This window comes from Mauremys reevesii, linkage group 1 (genome assembly GCF_016161935.1).
Source record: "Mauremys reevesii isolate NIE-2019 linkage group 1, ASM1616193v1, whole genome shotgun sequence".
In the NCBI taxonomy this organism is placed as follows: Eukaryota; Metazoa; Chordata; order Testudines; family Geoemydidae; genus Mauremys; species Mauremys reevesii.
The window spans coordinates 200,633,930-200,652,834 of record NC_052623.1 but is presented as its reverse complement, the minus strand read 5'-3'; the positions used below and the strand labels follow the sequence as shown (position 1 = coordinate 200,652,834).

Below are 18,905 nucleotides of genomic sequence, written 5' to 3'. Positions count from 1 at the left end.
TGAGTCCAGTCTTTCGATTGGGAATGGCTCTCATACTCATCAGTGCCAAAGGAAGGGCATCTGGCCACTTTAAGTTTGTCTCAGCACAAATCTTGGCCAGTTTATTTTTTAAATCCCGTTCTGGCGTTCCACTGTCCCAGCAGACCATGAGTTGTGAGGGCAGTGAAGGTTGTGTTGGATCTGCAAAGCTGCCCATAACTCCTTTACAATCTGTCCAGTAAAATCAGTTCCACGATCACTGTTGATACTCACAGGGATGCCAAAACGTGGTACAAAATCTTTAAGCAAAATTTCACAACAGTCCTGGCATCTGCTTTCCTGCAGGGAAAAGCTTCAACCCAATTGGTAAATACATCAACTAAAACTAATACATATTCATACCCACAACATTTAGACATTTAAATAAAATCAATCTGAATATCTACAAAAGGTCCCTAAGGAGGAGGGTGGGCTGCCCATTGCACACCAATCTCGTTTAACTGCAGCAACCATCCCCCCTTTCCTTGGTAGTCAGCCAAGTCTTAGCTGTGAGCGGTGTCCTTGACTGGGGCCAGCGCCTTATCCTTAGACTGAGCATGTTAGCTATTTTTTTTTCTCAGTTAACTCGTTTTTTTTTTCTTTTCCCATTTTTGGCTTCTTCAACCTATAAAGGAAACTTTTACTTATACACCTTTTGTTAACAATGAACACATACACATTGCTGTTATATAGTACATTAGTCTTAGTATTCAATGTATGTCACATATACCCTTTCACTAAAATAAACACATACAGAGGTTTAGAACAACAAACCAGGACAAGCACACCCACTTTGATGAGTTCATTCAATACAAACTCTAGTCCAATAGCTTCCCACCATCCCCAGTCCTCTGGCTAGAAGTCTAAGGTAGCCAGGAGGATCCCATGTACAATATGGGGAGTGGGTTAACTTTTCATGTCCTTGCTTCCCAAGACTGTTGGTATGCAAAGTTCAATAACAATTGTCAATTAAAAGTTTTGGCCAATATAGTTTCTTTCTCTTACTTAAAAAAATGTATAAGACTTTAGTATATCACATGTTTCTGATGTATCCAAACTCTTTGTATTCTAAGTTGAACAGAACCAGTATCTGCATTTCAATCCAACCCTTCTGCTTGATTTCAAATCAGACCATCCCATAAAAATATTAAACACATCAATTCTGGCCACACGACAAACACCACAAGACAGAACATAGAACACAAAACATAATTTTTACTCTGTCAGTAAATGCATGGTATGTTGAATGCTGTTCAGCTGGCATTAGTTTTCTTTTGATTATCTGAAAGACAAAAACAGAGGTCCGCCCCTTCTGGGCAGTCAATCATTACTTAAAATATACAAATACCCTTGTTGATTCTAGACAAAACAAGGGAATTACCCCATATTAATTAGATAATTTGCATTAACACAGATGCTTTCTGGCTTGCTTTTTACTTTTAACTTCTGCTTTTAAACACTGAAAGAAAACATCATCACTCACAGTGCTCTTAGAGCCTAATACAATTTTAATTACATAGCACTGTATACATCCTTTAGCTAATTTAACGAAATTGTTCATAGCCAAATGATTGCAATCTAATAATTTCTTTGCCTGAATTTATTTACAAACATTTCAAAGACACCAAGAACTTTTTACTTTAGTACATTTACAAAGTTCAACTGCTGTTCCCTCCAGCAACTACAGAGTTAACTTTTCACTGTGCCTTAAATCACTTACTTGTTCCAACCTGTTTTCCAATCTCTCTGTCTGTTGCCTGCCTGCCTGGGCCTGATCCTGCTTTTCTAGCTGAACCGTCCGTTCCATGGGTACCAACTTGTTCCATTACCAGTGTAGCTAGGAGGGTGGGCTTCTTAACTAGCCCCCACCCTTCTGGTCTTTGCCCTAAAACATTTTTATGTACAAGACTACCCGAGTCCTCCCTTGTGAGGCTTGCCACCTAGGCAAAAACGCATGGCCCATTGGCGTTTAACTATTCAATTTTCTCTTGTAGCAAACACACTGCTGTTATGGCATATGCTGAGCACAAATGGTTAAATTTTAACAAGTCCCTGAAGGACTGGTACTTGCTTAGCCAGGGCTTCCTTTTCTAACTGGAAGTCCTGTCTCAAAGCCTGCAACTTGCCCTGGCGCAGGTTTGAGTTGCCGCCTGGTTCATGATCTATGCCCTTAATTGCTCAATTCTAGTTATCAAGTACACATCTCGTCCCTTTTCTCCAACTACTCTATTGCCCAGTCCTGCTACGACTGGGGGTAGATCCACCTGCCACCCTTCCGGTCAACCAGGGTGGAGAGAAAAATGCTCAACCCCTCTCCAGTTCTGAGACTTGCAGCAGAGAGTGGGCACACCTTTAATTATGCAATCCTCAACATATAACACCAATAGTACCAAACAAAACAAACATAAAATAACAAGGGTAAAACAAATAGATGGTGTAAATTCTGCAGGGCTCCCCCATTCTCTACTGCTCACCAAACTGTGACAAATTTCTGTTACCAATTTATCCCTCATGTCAGGTGATCAGGCTGACACTGCAGGACGTTGGGGGAAACACACCATATAATCAAATTTTAAAGCTTCATTAAAAATAATAAAACAACAATGAAGGGTGTTGGGAACGCTCCCACATCACTCAGGAAAAACATGAATACTTCAACCCTTAAGCCACTTTAATACTCACACATGTCCAAACTGGCCACGTCTGTATAACGTTCAGAGAAGGGGAATAGGTGGACGGGAGATTATCCTGTATACAGCTTGTCCAGAATTTCCAACATGCTTCCGCTCTTGGGAGAGCTGTTCTTTACACCCTGGAATCTCCTGCAGTGTCTCTTTCAGAGATTCCAGTTCAGATTCCAGCCTGTGGCTTCTTCAGTTTCACCAAGTCAAGCTGAATTTCAAATTAACCCGTTCCTAGACAAATTGCTCACACTGTGTCAGAGGCTTTTCTTTGGTGAGTAAAAGCTCCTTTGAGATATATGATCTTATCTAGATTGAAGGTACCTTCTAATGGGCATTGTTTAGATGGATCTTCACACGTATAAAGGTTCCAATTCTCTAAATACCTGCAGGTTTTAGGACCATAATGTACGTACATATAATATGCTGGGGTACCCATAGGGGGTGAGGTGGAATGTTTAGACTGTCCCTCCCCCATTTTCCACACACACACACACACACACCAAGGCCATTATTTCCTATTACCGCGATGCATCTTATCTTGCTGCACAGTCAATAAATTCAGATGGCGTGAGCCCAACAGAGACAGACGTCCCCACGGACAGTCTTCCTCCCAGTACAGCTCTGGGGCATATGATGGGGGATTTTTACAAGAGCTCTCCATATAGCTTCAAACTTACAGCTCCAAAAGCTACCCGGTTCCAGAAATCTTCTTTCAATCTTTAAGTATTAGAGACTACGGGGCGTCCCCCAGGCACTTACTGCCAATTTGTCCCATTTGGTAAGGGGACTCTAACCCCTCTTCCCCGCGTCGAGGTAAAGGGACTCTAACCCCCACCTCCCGCATCGAGCGCTCACTTGCCTCTCCAGGGGACTCGAACACCTAGGCTGGGACTCTAACCCAGACTACTTGGATCCTGCGCAAACCTGGACTGGGACTCTAACCCAGACCTAAGTTGTCAGGGACTCAAACCCCGACAATCTGCTCTGGGACTCTAACCCAGGCAACCTTGACCCTACTCAACGGGTAGGTGGATGTTGCTGGATTTCTATGAGCTTCAGCTGGTTCACAGAACTCGCCTTATCGCTGATGCAGAGATCAGATTACCAGGCAAGGCTCCTCTAAACCAGAGGATGCGCGCTGCGTTGCCTCAGAGTCCGATCCCCCGCCGGAGAGTCAGACAAAGTCCCAGCGGAGTCGCCAAAGATGTCAGGGACTCGAACCCCGACAGCGAAGTTCGTTGTCTGACCGCAGAGAGACAGGCAACACCAGCAAGGTCCGATCAAAAGCTCTTTATTGACAAGTGCACGCGTCAATAAAGAACAGCCCGTATCCGAAGAGAACCAGCCACCCTTTACAGCTTAGTACTAGCCTATATAGACAGTTTTATTACATCATAGATCATTCACTTGAGCAACCCACCCCCTTTGTCTAACAACTAGAAATTAGACACCTTTTAATATATACGCATGCCTAGTCTCTACAGCATTAAATTGTTAATATCTCAACAAGCGCCAAAGGTTAGGAATGTGAGGGAGTTAAAACACACCGAACACTAAACCAAGGAATTAGAGTCAGAACTGTGAGATGCTTGTGTTTCTTATCAGTTCTTCAAACACTGTTTCTTAACACAACACAGCTGGTACCAGCCCCCTCACTTATCTCACTCTTTCCCAGGGCTTTGTGAGACAATGCTGCTTCTCAGTATTTTCCACTCTGGGATTACCCAGAAACCTCTGTTAGCATGACTTCAGTCAGGATGGCATAACTGGTTTTGTGCTACATCTTTATTCAGGCCTAACACTGACAACCCCCTGTAACATTTTGTGAACGGCCAGGGCAGGGGTGGCCAACCTGAGCCTGAGAAGGAGTGAGAATTTACCAATGTACATTGCCAAAGAGCCACAGTAATATGTCAGCAGCCTGCCATCAGCTCCCCCCCATCGGCAGCCCCGTCGATCTGTGCCTCTCCCTCCCGCCCCACACCTCCTGATCAGCTGTTTCGTGGCATGCAGGAGGCTCTGGGGGAGGAGTGAGGGCACGGCAGGCTCAGGGGAGTGGGTGGGAAGGCGTGGAGTGGGGGCAGAGCCAGAGGTTGAGCAGTGAGCACCCCTGGCACATTGGAAAGTTGATGCCTGTAGCTCCATCCCCAGAGTTGGTGCCTATACAAGGTTCTGAAGAGCCGCATGTGGCTCCGGAGCCACAGGTTGGCCATCCCTGCCCCAGTGGTTCACGAACCCCAGTTTGAGAACCACTGCTCTATAGAGAAGCTCACATTGGTGTAACTACACAGATGTAAGTACTCCTATGTAGTTAGAACAGTGCACATCCCTAATGGTCCTTAGTTTACATATTTTTTTTCCCACAAAAGCTTATGCCCAAATAAATCTGTTAGTCTTTAAGGTGCCACGGGAGACTCTGTTGTTTTTGCCTTAGGAGGGTGGTTTTAGCTGTTTACTTTAATTCCTCTCCTGTTATGTACCTGTGTTATTTTATTTTCTATTCTAGAATGTAGGAATTCCCATTTACCAAATCTTCCTGCCTTAGTTACAGCCCCTCCCCTCCCTCTAGGTCACTTTGCGAATTTGGAACTACAAGTGTGGATTTATGTTAGCTAAACGTCAGAGGAATATGCAGTTTCTGTTGCATCTGCGTATTTCATTGTAATTGAATTCGCAGCACAGAAACATATGGGAAAGAAATACATGAAGCAGCCCTGCAGGGTTCAGAAATGGGCTTGTTTTCATTCCTGGTTGAGATTTAAAGAAATCCTAAAGGCCTACAGGGCTGCACGTAGCGGCAGATGTCAGTGCTTGATCTCTGAGCCAGCCTACGCTCTTGTGACAGAAACAGCTTTCCAGGGCCCCTGAAAAGCGCTTTTCGTGGCTGCTGGAGAACCCTGGAAGGAAGGGCAGCTGGAGCCAGGACTAGACGCCAGGGGCTATGAAGAAGGCAGTGTCGCGGAACGGAGCTGTCCCCTGCACAACGCCAGCGGCTGGGGACAGATGCACGACGCGGAGGGGCCCGGAGGGAAGATGCCGCGGAGACCGTGCAGCGGCTGGGGGCAGCCAATACGAGCCCAGCGGCAGCGCGCGGATGCAAGTGGGACACCACTGTTGCCAGGCCCGTGCAAGGCGCAGGAGCTGTCGGCGCGGCGGGCGGAGGCGGAGCGCTGCGCGAGGGAGCTCACCACGGTGGGCCCGGGGGCTGCTGTGCAATGGGGGCGCGCCGGGCTCTGCACAAGGTGCAGGGGGGCTGTGTGGTGCAGAGTAACGGGGGAGGGGGATAGGCGGGTTCAGGGGATGCTGACGCGCTCTCCGCAGCTGTCTCCTTCCCAGAGTCAGTCCCGCCCAGTTCCCGCCTCCGCCCGGCTCCAGCCAATGTTTTTTCCGCCGCGCAAGAGCTGGGCGCGGGCAGTGGGGTGCGGGCAGGGGCAGGCGCTGGCTGGGACCCCGGGATCTGGGGCCGGTGAGTGAGCGGGGCCGGGGTCCAGCGCAGCCTCACTTTGCGGTGGAGGCTCTAGGAAGGGCCCCATGTTACCACCGTGCGTGCTGGCGGGGGGGTGGTGGTGGAGGTCTTGCGGGAGGTGGCTTAGCGGGACTGGGCTAGTGGGCATGGGTGGCAAGTTTGTAGAAATTTTGGTGGTGCCCAGAACCCGCCCCCACCTGCCTAAGGCTCTGGGAGGGTCGGGGGGGGGGAGGTCTGGGGTGCAGATCCTGGGCTGGGGATTAGGGTGCAGGAAGGGTGCAGGCTTTGCGATGGAGTTTGGGTGCAGGCTCTGGGCTGGGGGTGGGGACATAGGAAGGCGTGAGGGGTGCACCCTCAGGGAGGGAGTTTGGGGATAGGAGATAGTGCAGGGGTGAGGGCTGTGGGGCTGAGGATGAGGGGTTCATGGTGCGGGGGGGCTCAGAGCTGGGGATGAGGATCAGGGTGCGAGGGGATGAGGGCTCAGGGCTAGGGCTGAGGATCAGAGTGCGGGGGGATGAGGGCTCTGGCTGGGGATGAGGTTTAGGGTGCGGGGGGATGAGGGCTCAGGGCTGGGGTTGAGGATTAGGGTGTGGGGATGAGGGCTCGGGCTGGGGTTGAGGATTAGGGTGGGGGGATGAGGGCTCTGTCTGGGGATGAGGATTAGGGTGCGGGGGTGAGGGCTCTGGCTGGGGATGAGGATTAGGTGCGGGGCATGAGGGCTCAGGGCTGGGGCTGAGGATTAGGGTGCGGGGGGATGAGGGCTCTGGCTGGGGATGAGGATTAGGGTGCGGGGGGATGAGGGCTCTGGCTGAGGATGAGGATCAGGGTGCGGGGGGGGATGAGGGCTCTGGCTGGGGCTGAGGATTAGGGTGCAGGGGGATGAGGACTCTGGCTGGGGATGAGGATTAGGGTGTGGGGATGAGGGCTCTGGCTGGGGCTGAGGATCAGAGTGTGGGGTTGAGGGCTCGGGCTGGGGATGAGGTTTAGGGGGCGGGGGGATGAGGGCTCAGGGCTGGGGTTGAGGATTAGGGTGTGGGGGGATGAGGGCTCAGGGCTGGGGTTGAGGATTAGGGTGTGGGGGGGGTGAGGGCTCTGGCTGGGGATGAGGATTAGGGTGCGGGGGGATGAGGGCTCTGGCTGGGGATGAGGATTAGGGTGCGGGGGGATGAGGGCTCAGGGCTGGGGCTGAGGATTAGGGTGCGGGGGGATGAGGGCTCTGGCTGGGGATGAGGATCAGGGTGCGGGGGGATGAGGGCTCTGGCTGGGGCTGAGGATCAGGGTGCGGGGGGATGAGGGCTCTGGCTGGGGTTGAGGATTAGGGTGCGGGGGGGGTGAGGGCTCTGGCTGGGGATGAGGATTAGGGTGCGAGGGGATGAGGGTTGGGGCTGGGGATGAGGATTAGGGTGCGGGGGGATGAGGGCTCTGTCTGGGGATGAGGATTAGGGTGCGGGGGGATGAGGGCTCTGTCTGAGGATGAGGGTTTGGGGCGTTGGGGAGGCTCAGGGCGAGGGCGGAAGGGCAGGGTAAGGGTAGCCTGCCTTGCCATTAGTGGCGGGCAGGCACTAGGACCCTGGGGCAGCAGACAGCCGTTCTGCCCGCAGCACAGAGCAGGCAGGGGAGAGGCGCCAGGCTGCTTTCTGTCAGGCAGGGACGCGGCGGGGACACGCCGGGAGGGGTGGCCGGCGGGGGCGGGGACCTGCTCGAGGCAGGGACGCGGCGGGGGGGGGGGGGTGGCAGGCGGGGGCTGGGACCTGCTCCAGGCAGGGACGCGGCGGGGGGGAGGCCTGCGGGGGCCGGGGCCCGATCCAGGCAGGGCCGGGGGAGAGACCCAGCTCCAAATATTGCTGGAGCAGGGCACCCGGCCCTGAATATTCCTGGAGCCCAGGCACCGCACACATATATAACCTGCCGCCTATGCTAGTGGGGTTCAGGGGGCCTGGTGTTGGGACTGGCGGGCCGTCATGGGGGAGACTGGCTGGTATTGAGGAGACTAGAGCTGTACTGGGAGGGCGGGATAGGAGAGGTGTGGGGGGTGACAGTCTGTGAGCTGGTAGGATGCATGATGAGGTACCAGGGGAGTAGCAGGGTGCTGGAGTGAGTGGGGTTTGTGGGCTTGGAGGTTGTGTGTCTAGGGTCTTTCTGGGTCTGTACCACTTCTGGAGCATAGCTCAGACTTGCCATTTATAAACCTATGCGTTTTAGCAGGTGCACTTGGGTGCCTGTCAGTTTCACCCCAGTTTCCCTTGCAAGGTGCTTCCAGCTACTGCAGATGTTGAGATTTACTTGCAGCCTCTTGCAGGGTTTTATTCTGTGTGCAAATGAGGAAACCTGCCAGCACACAAGATATATGCAAATTTGTCTGTGTATCCTTATAGCAACGAATGTATATGCTTGCTCTGGGAACGATGAGTGGGATAGAACAGAAGATAAATCTTGAAGCCCTAATTAAATGGGTAGCAGCAGTGGCTGGTTCTTCCAATTCACACCCACAGCACATATGGACCTTGTCCATGTAAAATGGGATTAGACACTAGCTGAGTCATATTTGTGAAAGCTGTCATACTTCCCTGAATAAATGCTCATTGCAAAAGGCTGCAACCAAAACTTGGTCCCTTCAGTGACTGGAAGTGGTACTTTTTCATCCATCAGAATGTTGGAAATATCCTCTTTTCCGTGGTATAATAATAGATTTGTTTCTATCCCTCCAATGGCGAAAGGTATGGGATCTTATACATGTATTTATGTATAGAAAAGCCATCATTGGCCCAGGGTTGAACGTTAACTGTACTGGGGCTCAAATGGCAACAACTTTGGGGGGAGGGGAATCTAGTAGGAATTTGTTGGGGGGACATTTCTCGAAGAGACTTTTTTTTTTTTTTAAGCAGTCCTTTGAAGTTTCTCAGGTGGTTGGGATGGAAGAATACAGTCAAAGGTGCATGATAAACATATTGAATCATAAATCCCTTATCAATTTATTGTATGACTATCATTTGTGTGTGCCTGCTATATATACCATTTAAATTATACATGTATGTGTATTATACCTTTGTAGTTTTACTTGTAAGCAAACTGTGGGATGTAGCTTGGAGCCTTGTTTGCTCATGTCCATTTAAATTGCTTTCTGCTACTGCATTGAAAGCATGTCAGAGTGCAGAGAGCAGGTGCTGTAATTTTACTTAAAGTTACAGGCAAGAGATCATGCAATTCTCTTCCATGGGTAATGCTATTAAGTATAGGTGGCCAAGTTTGATTTTATGGTAAGGTGGTGAGTCTAAACACTGAAGGGAGTAACGTAGTGACATAACTGTGAGTACAGTCTAGGTAAAATAATAGTGTCATAAAAATATATTATCTGGTCTATTTTTCCCTTTCTCCTTGGCTCAATGTTTAGGCCAGGGGTAGGCAACCTATGGCACATGTGCCGAAGGCGACACGCAAGCTGATTTTCAATGACACTCACACTGCCCGGGTCCTGGCCACCGGTCCGGGGGGTTCTGCATTTTAATTTAATTTTAAATGAAACTTTTTAAACATTTAAAAAACCTTATTTACTTTACATACAACAATAATTTAGTTATATATTATAGACTTATAGAAAGAGACCTTCTAAAAACGTTAAAATGTATGACTGGCACGGGAAACCTTAAATTGGAGTGAATAAATGAAGACTTGGCACACCACTTCTGAAAGGTTGCCGACTCCTGGTTTAGGCATTCCTAATTCAATGTTAAACCCAACTCTCTTGAATACATCTAGGGACTTATTAAAATCCTTGTAAATGCATTCACAGGAAGAGACTAATGAAGCAGAAGTCAACTGAATCTCCTATGTAATACTGAAACACGATGACATTGGTGCCTGTGGGATATGGAAATCATTGACAGTATCTAACATGGTTGAGAAAGACATGAGTGGACAATGTGGCCCAGTTTCTGTAGACTACAGGTTTTCTGCATGATCCTGACAGTGTTGGCTTTTCTGCTGTTGGGCTACAACTTCCGTCAGTTAGAGGTGAGTCAAGCAGTTTTCTTTAACGGTGGAAGAGGTTGAGTAACAGTCTTCCTGTTTAGCTTATGCTACTCATGGGAATTCTGCGGGAAAACGCCTCTTCTCCTGCTTCCTGTGCTTCCCTGCAGAAAACAGCAGGGAAGCAAATGGAATTTTTGTGGGGGATGGGGCATGACCACGTGTGCAGTTTTTTTGGGTGGGGGGATTGCCCCCCTGAAACAGAGGCGAGCCACATCTCTGCTCCACTGGCTTTGCAGCTGAATGCCGCCTCCTGTGTTCTAGTGCCAGTTGTGATCCTCTTTTGTGTGCTGGGAGCTTTCCTGTTTTCTGTGCAACAGTGAGTGCTAGCTGTGGGGCTGGGTAACGGGGGTTGGGGGAAATGAAGTAAGGGGGTTGGGGAGAAGAGGCAGTGGGGAAGGTAGGAGAGGAGAACGGGGGAGGGGAATGTGGGAGTGAAGGGAGGGGGATGAGATGGGTAAGAAAAGGGGGATAGGGGAATTGTGGGTGGAAGCAGGAGCCTGGCATGTGGTGTCCCCTCGGCAGCAGCTGGGGTTCCCCCATTAAGCAGGCCCATCAAACCCTCATCCTGACTAGCACTATCCTCCTACATCTGGACCCCCCGATCGGACCCCCCGATCAGCCCCCCCACATCCAGACCCCTACCCCACTGAGCCCCAACCAACTGCACCTGGACTCCCCACCCCATCAAGCCCACTCACTCAGCACCCAGACCTCCCCTACTGAGCCCCCAGCACCCAACCTCCCTGCTGAATCCCAGCCACCTTCACTTGGATCCCCTGCAGAGTCCCATTGCCCCTGCACCCAAAACCCCCCAATGAGTCCCTGTACATCCAGATCTCCCATTGAGTTGCCTGCATCCAGATTGCCCCACAGAGAAACCTCTCCCCCCACACTAAGCCCCTCCATGCTTGGATCCTGCTGGGCTGAGCCTGCCCACCAACACCTGGTACACCTGGCACAGAGGGTCAGGATCCTGGGGTGTTTCTGGATGAGACCCGGCCCTTGCACTGTCAGGGTTGGGTGCAGCCTCACTGTTGAGTCTCTGTACCGGGGAGGTGGGGGGTTCAAGGTGATCTCCCACCTCCGTGCAGCCAGTGGCCTGTGCTCCCCACTGCCATGCTGGAGCCACATTTATTTATTGACAAATAAAATTTGTAGAATTTTAAAACATTATGCGCAGAATTTTTAATTTTTTGGCACAGAATTCCCTGAGGAGTAATATTATGCTTGTGACTATGGCTTAACAGTAGTTGATATACAATTTCTCTTCCCCTCCTCCCCCCCCCCCCAAATCTGTGTTTGGACTAAATAAAAGAGGCAAACTATACTTTCAAACCACATTAACCTCTAACACTTTAAATAACTGGTTTAATTAACATTATTTCATTTAGTTTACAATACTAGCTGAATTACTTTTATGTATCAATTTCGTGCTGTGGTGCTTTCCTATCTGCCAGCTCTTACTGTTTATCACTTTGCCACTAAGCTCTTCTTGTAGTATCAGCACTTCTGCTTTGACCTTCTAGGCAATTGGCCCCCACGAAAAAAATGTCTTCACTTCCTGTTGCACTGCTCTTTCTTCATGTGTTATGTCTAGGTCTTGTACGTACATTTTCTCTGGCTCTACGTGTGCTAATGCTTTCTTATCAGAGTGTTGTCCGCCTCTTTTTTTGTGTGTGTGTGTGTGTGACTGATACCCAAAAAGGTCCTTGTGTAACTCATACTAAAATCATATTACCAGTGAAAGTCTGTGTGTTTTGCGTTGTTCTTGTTTAATGTGTAGCTCTTAGAGGTCAATAGAAAGACCAATGGGACAGTGATTACGATGTAAACAGAAGAGTAGACCAATCTCCTTTCATCCAGAATTGCTTCACAGTAATGTTTATCAGTTACCTCCAGCAAGTTCAGTCCATCTCATCACCTCTTTCGCCCATCCTCCATTGTTCCATACACAGCTATTCAGATACATTAATTTCACTGAGTAGAACTGCTATAACAAAGGGGTTTGTGTGTGTGTGAGAGTTAGGGATAGAAAGTATTAATCTTCCAGCAAATTGAAATTTAGGCTTCTGGCACTGAAGAAAAATGAATTTTTTATATTAAATAACTGTTAGTCTGGTATAATTGGAAATGCTTGTTCAACTTTTATTCAGATCTGCTGAATATATAGTACTCTTCTAAGGAAACAAATACTGAACAGCATTTTGCAATAAATGTTTGCTATATTTCTGAAGTTATATGTTCATTTTGTTTTACATTAGAACTTTTGTGTTGCAAACATTTTGTTGCTTGCCAGCTTGGTGGATGCTTATGAGCGTCAAATATTGAGAGACATTTTGTTACATATGGAGAATAAAAACAGCATCATAAGAAGTTTTTGAAGTATTCCAGCTTTGAAAGTCAGCACATATTAGAGGTCTCATTGAGTAGACCTATTTAAAGTTTCTGGCCAGGGAGGCTACACTGCCTTTCATAATTAGATACTGTGCAGCCTAATCTTGACTCTGAACAAGGCAGATGTCTTCCTGTTTTCATAGATATTTGGATGATTGCATTTGGCAACTTCCCGAAAAACAGCTGCAAAAATAAAAAACGAGCCTTTCGGCTTGCATTCTGTTGTGCTCTACTGAGCACTGCATATAGTGGGCAGTGACACACCTTTAAGAAGGGTTCTTAGAAATTAACACTACTTCGGTTGATTGTGCTGAAGTCAAATCTTGTTGGGGAGATAGTTTTCAACTAGCAATAATCACACCTCAGATTAACTTCATTGGCTATTGGTGTTTCTAAATGCTGAATACATCTGTGACGGGTTGGATTCCAGAAACCCCCTTGGGAACTGCCAACTGATGTGCCAAGATTACTTCTGCTCCTGCTTTCCCTGTCAGCTTGGGACTCCAGCACCCTGTCTTGTTGAGCCAGACATGCCAGTCTGCTCCAACACAGACCCAGGGTCTGAACCACATGCCCCAAAGCTGCAGACTTAACTGAAAGCCACTTAAGTCATGTTCCTGTCTTTAACACTCAGATGCCCAACTCCCACTGGGGTCCAAACCCCAAATAAATCCATTTTACCCTGTATAAAGCTTATATATGGTAAACTCATAAATTGTTCGCCCTCTATAGCACTGATAGAGAGAGATGCACAGCTGTTTGCTCCCCCCCAGGTATTAATACATACTCTGGGTAAAATAAGTAAAAAGTGATTTTGTTAAATACAGAAAGTAGGATTTAAGTGGTTTCAAGTAGTTACAGACAGAACAAAGTGAATTATCAAGTAACATAAAATTTAACATGCAAATCTAAGCCTAATACAGTAATAAAACTGAATACAGATAAAATTTCACCCTCAGATGTTTTCAATAAGTTTCTTTCACAGACTGGATGCCTTCCTAGTCTGGGTACAGTCCTTTCCCCTGGTACAGCCCTTGTTCCAGCTCAGGTGGTAGCTAGGGGTTTTCTCATGATGTCTGTCCCTTTGTTCTGTTCCACCCACTTGTATATCTTTTGCATAATGCGGGTGTCATAGGTCTCACCTTTCCTGATCTGTTTATTTATGACACGTCCCCCAAATCGCAGACAGTGGGGGAACCACACTGGCGGTGATTTCCTTCTAGAACTTTAAAATAAACAGATTAACAAAACACATGCACTATTACATACTACTAAGTATGTAAAGAACAAGGTATTTGACATTGAAGAACACTTTTTATGCATTTGACCGGACATACTTGGCAACGTCCTTGCCCATCCCCTCCCAGTGGAAGGACTTCCCCAACCTGTCCTTGGTTATGTTCACCCCAGAATGACCACTGGGATGTCATGGCCCAAGCTTAAGAGCTTGTCCTGGTACTTAGCTGGAACTACCAACTGTTTTTGAGGATTTTGGCCTTTCTGGTGTTCACCAGAAAGAATCTTGTTATATAAAAGTCCTTGTTTTACAACAAACTGGGATCGATTAGAAGAGCTGAGAGGCGGTGGGTTGCTCCGTGCCGCCGCCCAAACTTTCTTAAGGCTGTCATCGGCTTCCTGCTCAGTCTGGAACTGTTCCCTTGAGGCTGGAGACACCAGTTCCTCCGTAGACTGTGGACTTGGGCTTGGTCCCTCTGGAAGCGATGTAGGTGATGAGGTTGTTTCCATTGACTGTGGACCGCTCTCCGCTGGTGCACAAGGTGATATTTCAGGCTCTGGCTGAGCCTCTTGGGTAGGGTTGTCTGCTGTTTTTGCCAGTTCAGGCCCGTTGGCGCCCTCTGGCGGTGGAGTTGCAAGCGCTGGCGTCAGTGCTGGCGCTGGTTGTGCCGCTGGTTGCTTTTCCAGTTCCGGTCCTGGGACTGGATGTACTATGGCTGCTGTAGTTGTTGGCATGGGATCCGGTTCCACCACCTTGGTCTGGGTCTCTGGTAACACAGACCAGGTCCTGGTGGATGGCTCAGGAACAGGGATGGGAGTGCCTGCTTGTTTGGCCTGGCTGCGGGTGACCACTCCCCAACTCTTGGCCAGCTGCACATGGTTGGCCAAGTTTTCCCCCAGTAGCATGGGGATGGAATAATTGTCATAGACAGCAAAAGTCCACTTTCCTGACCAGTCCTTGTACTGGTCTTCAGGGATGCTGTACCCATGGCAGGTCCTTTTAAAATTTTTCAAGAAGGCCTCAGTGTCCTCACCTGCCATGTAGGTGGGAAATTTCTTGGGATGGGGAACAATGCCTGGAGAAGGATTGTTAGGGTTGGCTGGAACATGTGGGTTAGCTCTTGCTAATTCCAGGTCTTTGTCTTTTAACTCCATTTGTTTTCTGTGCTCAGCCTCTTTGGCTGCCTCTTTGGCTTTGTGGTCAGCTTCTTGTTTTTCCAGCTCCCTCTTGTAGTTAGCCTCTCTGGCTTGTTGCTTCTCCATGTCTCTGTGCTTTCTGGTGCTGGCCACACCCCTCTGCAGTGAGTGAATTGGGTTGCTTGCTTCAGTTCCTAACCCTGTCTATTCGCAACTGAATAGAAAGAAACAAAACCTTTTCATTTGCAAATATGGTGCTGTTTGTTTGCTGGCTCACAAGAAATTAGAAAATCTGGTTTGGTAATTTGTTTTTAGCAATTTCTAATGCTCTCCCAGTAGGGGTCCTTCCTAACAAAAGCCTTGTTAGAAAAACCTTACCTCTCTTCCCTAGCTGTTTTTTTAAGCAGACAGAAAGAAAAAAGGAAAAAAAAAGAAAAGAAGAAGAAAAAAAAAGTCTTTTCCTAACAAAGCCTGTTAGAAAACCTTATTTCTTCCAGCTAACCCCAGCTGAAAATTCCTTCTAACCCTGAAAAACTGCTTTCAAAAAAACAATCTCCCCCTCCTGGCTCAGAAGAAGGTAGAAAAACCGGTCTTGCCACTGTCTTTTGCAAATAGCTAAGTATCCTCTCAGTAGGTGTTCCTTCTAACAAAAGCCTTGTTAGAAAAACTAATTCCCTCCAGCCAACCATGCTGAAGATTTCTTCTAACAATACCAGTTAGAAAACCTGTGTCTGTTTGCCTTCGGGGTATTTCTCCCTCCTAACCTGCGGTCCTGCTTTAGGAGAAGAGAATAGCAATGGCTATCTGGTTCAGAAAAATCCCTCACCGCTGCCTACCATGTCATAGGTCTCACTCCCACTTGAAGCTGTTGGGTTCCAATGTGGGGACCTGCCTTGATTTCCCTCTAAACTAAAATCCTAGTTTAGATCTGGTAAAACTGCCACCACCCAATCAGGTACGTGGATTGGGACACAATCCTTCCCCAAAATCCTAGGGGATCCCAAAAGCCCCAAATCCATGGAGTTCTTACACCCAGGAGAAATAAACCATTCCCCCCTGCTTCTTCCCCCCTCCCTTTTCCTAGGAGAGATACCGGGATTTAACTACAGAGGGATACCTCCCCCTCCCCTTTCCCTGAGAATCCACCCAAGGAAAGGTCAACCAAGTCCTTAATAGAAAATAATTTATTAAAGAATAAAAAGAAAGTAACTGTCTCTGTGATACCAAGCTGGAACAATACACAGAGTCTAAACTTATCAATCTCTGGAGAGAATTCCCCCTCCCCCTTTCTCAGTAAAAGCAATATCAGCAAACAGGAATAAAGAATTTCCTTTAGCAAACACACAATTGCAAATATAGAAAACAACTCAAAAGACTAATCCGCCTTTCTAATTAATACTCACTATTAAATAGTAGAAACTACTCCAGGAGAACTTGGAGACATGACTGACCTCTCTTAGATCCAAAGAGAGCTCTGAGCAAACAAAGAACACAGACAAAGGCTTCCCTCCACAGAGATTTGAAATTATCCTGTTCCTTGATTGGTCCTCTGGTCAGGTGTTTCTCAGGTTACTGAGCTTGTTAACCCTTTCCAGGGAAAAGAGACCTTAACCCTGATCTGTTTATTTATGACAGCGGGGATCCTTTGTTCCTCTGGGTTCCCACCCCTCCTTCTCAATGGAAAAGCACCAGGTTAAAGATGGATTCCAGTTCAGGTGACATGATCACATGTCACTGCAAGACTTCATTACCCACTTGTCAGCACACACATATACAGGAAGACTTACAAGTAAAACAGAGCCATTTACAGTCAATTGTCCTGGTTGATGGGAGCCATGAAGATTCCAAACCACCATTAATGGCCCACACTTTGCATAATTACAATAGGCCCTCAGAGTTATATTTCTAGTTTCAGATACAAGAGTGATACATTTATACAAATAGGATGACCACACTCAGTAGATTATAAGCTTTGTAATGATACCTTACAAGAGACCTTTTTCCATGAAGCATATTTTAGTTACATTATGTTCACACTCATCAGCATACTTTCATAAAATCATATAGAGTGCAACGTCACAACATCTAATTCCAATATTATCTTTAACTGGACACTTAGTACCCAATCTGACATTGAGTAGGACACCATAGATTTCCTTTGCTGTTCTTCACAACTAGTTCGGTTACCTACCAAATAGAAATTTGACATCACCACTGATTTTTACAACTTAGTGGGTTAAGCAGACTGTCTTGGGAGTGTAAAGTACCCTTCCTGTGGCATTTGCTCTTAGTGAAAAGTGGTGATCCTTCTTTGTTTCTTCTTTTTGTTTCCTGTTGCGGTCTCTTACCGATTTTTCATTTACAGTAGGATATTGGGGTATTCTTGTCTCTGAACACATTTAATTTTTCATTATTTGTTCTAGAAATATATGCTCTGACTTATTTTTAGGGAGTCAAATTCACAAATATATTTTGGGGGGAGGTATGTTCCCATATATAAATCATATTGTATAAATCCCACATTCCCCAACCAAGTTTTATGTTGCTATTAGGCCATGGCTACACTTGCAAATTTCCAGCGCTGCAGCAGGGTGTGAAAACACACCCTCTCCAGCGCTGCAAATTGCGGCGCTGCAAAGCGCCAGTGTGGTCAAAGCCCCAGCGCTGGGAGCGCGGCTCCCAGCGCTGTACGTTATTCCCCACAGGGAGGTGGAGTACGGACAGCGCTGGGAGAGCTCTCTCCCAGCGCTGGCGCTTTGACTACACTTAGCGCTTCAAAGCGCTGCCGTGGCAGCGCTTTGAAGTGCAAGTATAGCCATAGCCTTAAATCACTCCAATATCACATTCAAACGGTTCTGATTCTTTTATTGTCCTTGACTTCTCTAAATTCATGTGCTGCTGCATTGTTTCTTTTTCGGGGGCATAACTTCCCAGTCAGTTTAGTACAGGTTTATAAGTTGATATTCTTCAAATGAATAACGCTTTCCGAAACAATCTGGTTTGAGGGAGCTTTTTGAGAATCAGATTCTGGAAGTCTCCTTTCCCATTGATTACTGTTTGAAATGTGGATGCAGATGCAAGCCACTTACTGTTTAACAGTCTCATGCTAAGAAATGTCACTTCTCTTTGAACTCTTTCAGATAGCTTTTTAGCTTCAGTTAAGTCCTCGAGCTGCCCATCAGGTGTTTGATAGACTATTTGTTTCTTAAGGCTGAGCTGCTCCCATATCAAGGTCCATGGTTGAGTGCTGCATTATAGTAAGAGATGTAATGCGGTTCTTGAAGATAACAATAAAAGAATTATCTTAACAGTGGTGACTTGTTTATAGCAGGCAAACAAATATTTACATATCAAATTGTACTTGGACCAACAGAGCCACTTCAGGTTTGGCTAGGAATGTCCTTGGGATTTACACATAGTGAGGCACCCATCTCCCAATTTCCTGTGTGTCTATGAGAACACTTTTTGTAATGTCTTCCTGTTGTATATTGCTTTCCTCAATGACCATCTGTGCTTCTCTGTCACTTGATCTGTTGGACCACGTATTGTATCTGTATGAATTAGATTGTGAAAGTTTTGACGCAGGGATTCTGCAATACATTCTCTATTAAATCAAGTCCACCTGGGCACTATATATAAATTAATAACAAACCTTCCTAAGCTTGTTGAAAAAGATTTTGTGGCGAATGGGGTGTCGGGTGCGGGGGGCCCCAGAACTCTCCTGCAGGAGATGAGAGATGACTGATTCCTTCTGGTAAACCTGATTCATTGGTATGTGGAGTGAGACAGAGCTGAAAACATAACAAGATAACATTAACATTCCTTTTTCATAGCTAGTACAAATGCCAGGGAAGGATAATGGCTATCCCCACTCAGATAATTGGTGTTTTAGGGACATCTAATGCTTCTACTTTGTGGTGTGGTGAGGAGAGGAATATATA

General features: G+C 47.1%; 1 protein-coding gene and 1 non-coding gene across 11 annotated transcripts in view; one reads left to right on the top strand and one right to left on the bottom strand.

The window, feature by feature from the left end:
• The window catches only part of NXPE3 (neurexophilin and PC-esterase domain family member 3), a 48,856-nt gene that overhangs the window by 3,508 nt on the left and 26,443 nt on the right, over nucleotides 1–18,905 (top strand). For 2 of the 10 annotated variants that reach the window (XM_039518897.1, XM_039518894.1), the window contains exon 2: nucleotides 9,959–10,179. In XM_039518897.1, the coding sequence (XP_039374831.1) occupies nucleotides 10,087–10,179 (93 nt within the window). In that variant the 5' untranslated portion in view covers nucleotides 9,959–10,086. The other 8 variants (XM_039518874.1, XM_039518888.1, XM_039518882.1 and 5 more) reach the window with 8 other exon arrangements.
• Nucleotides 12,855–12,992, bottom strand: LOC120396173. The gene has a single exon (XR_005593034.1). It is a non-coding gene; the product is annotated as a U4 spliceosomal RNA (small nuclear RNA).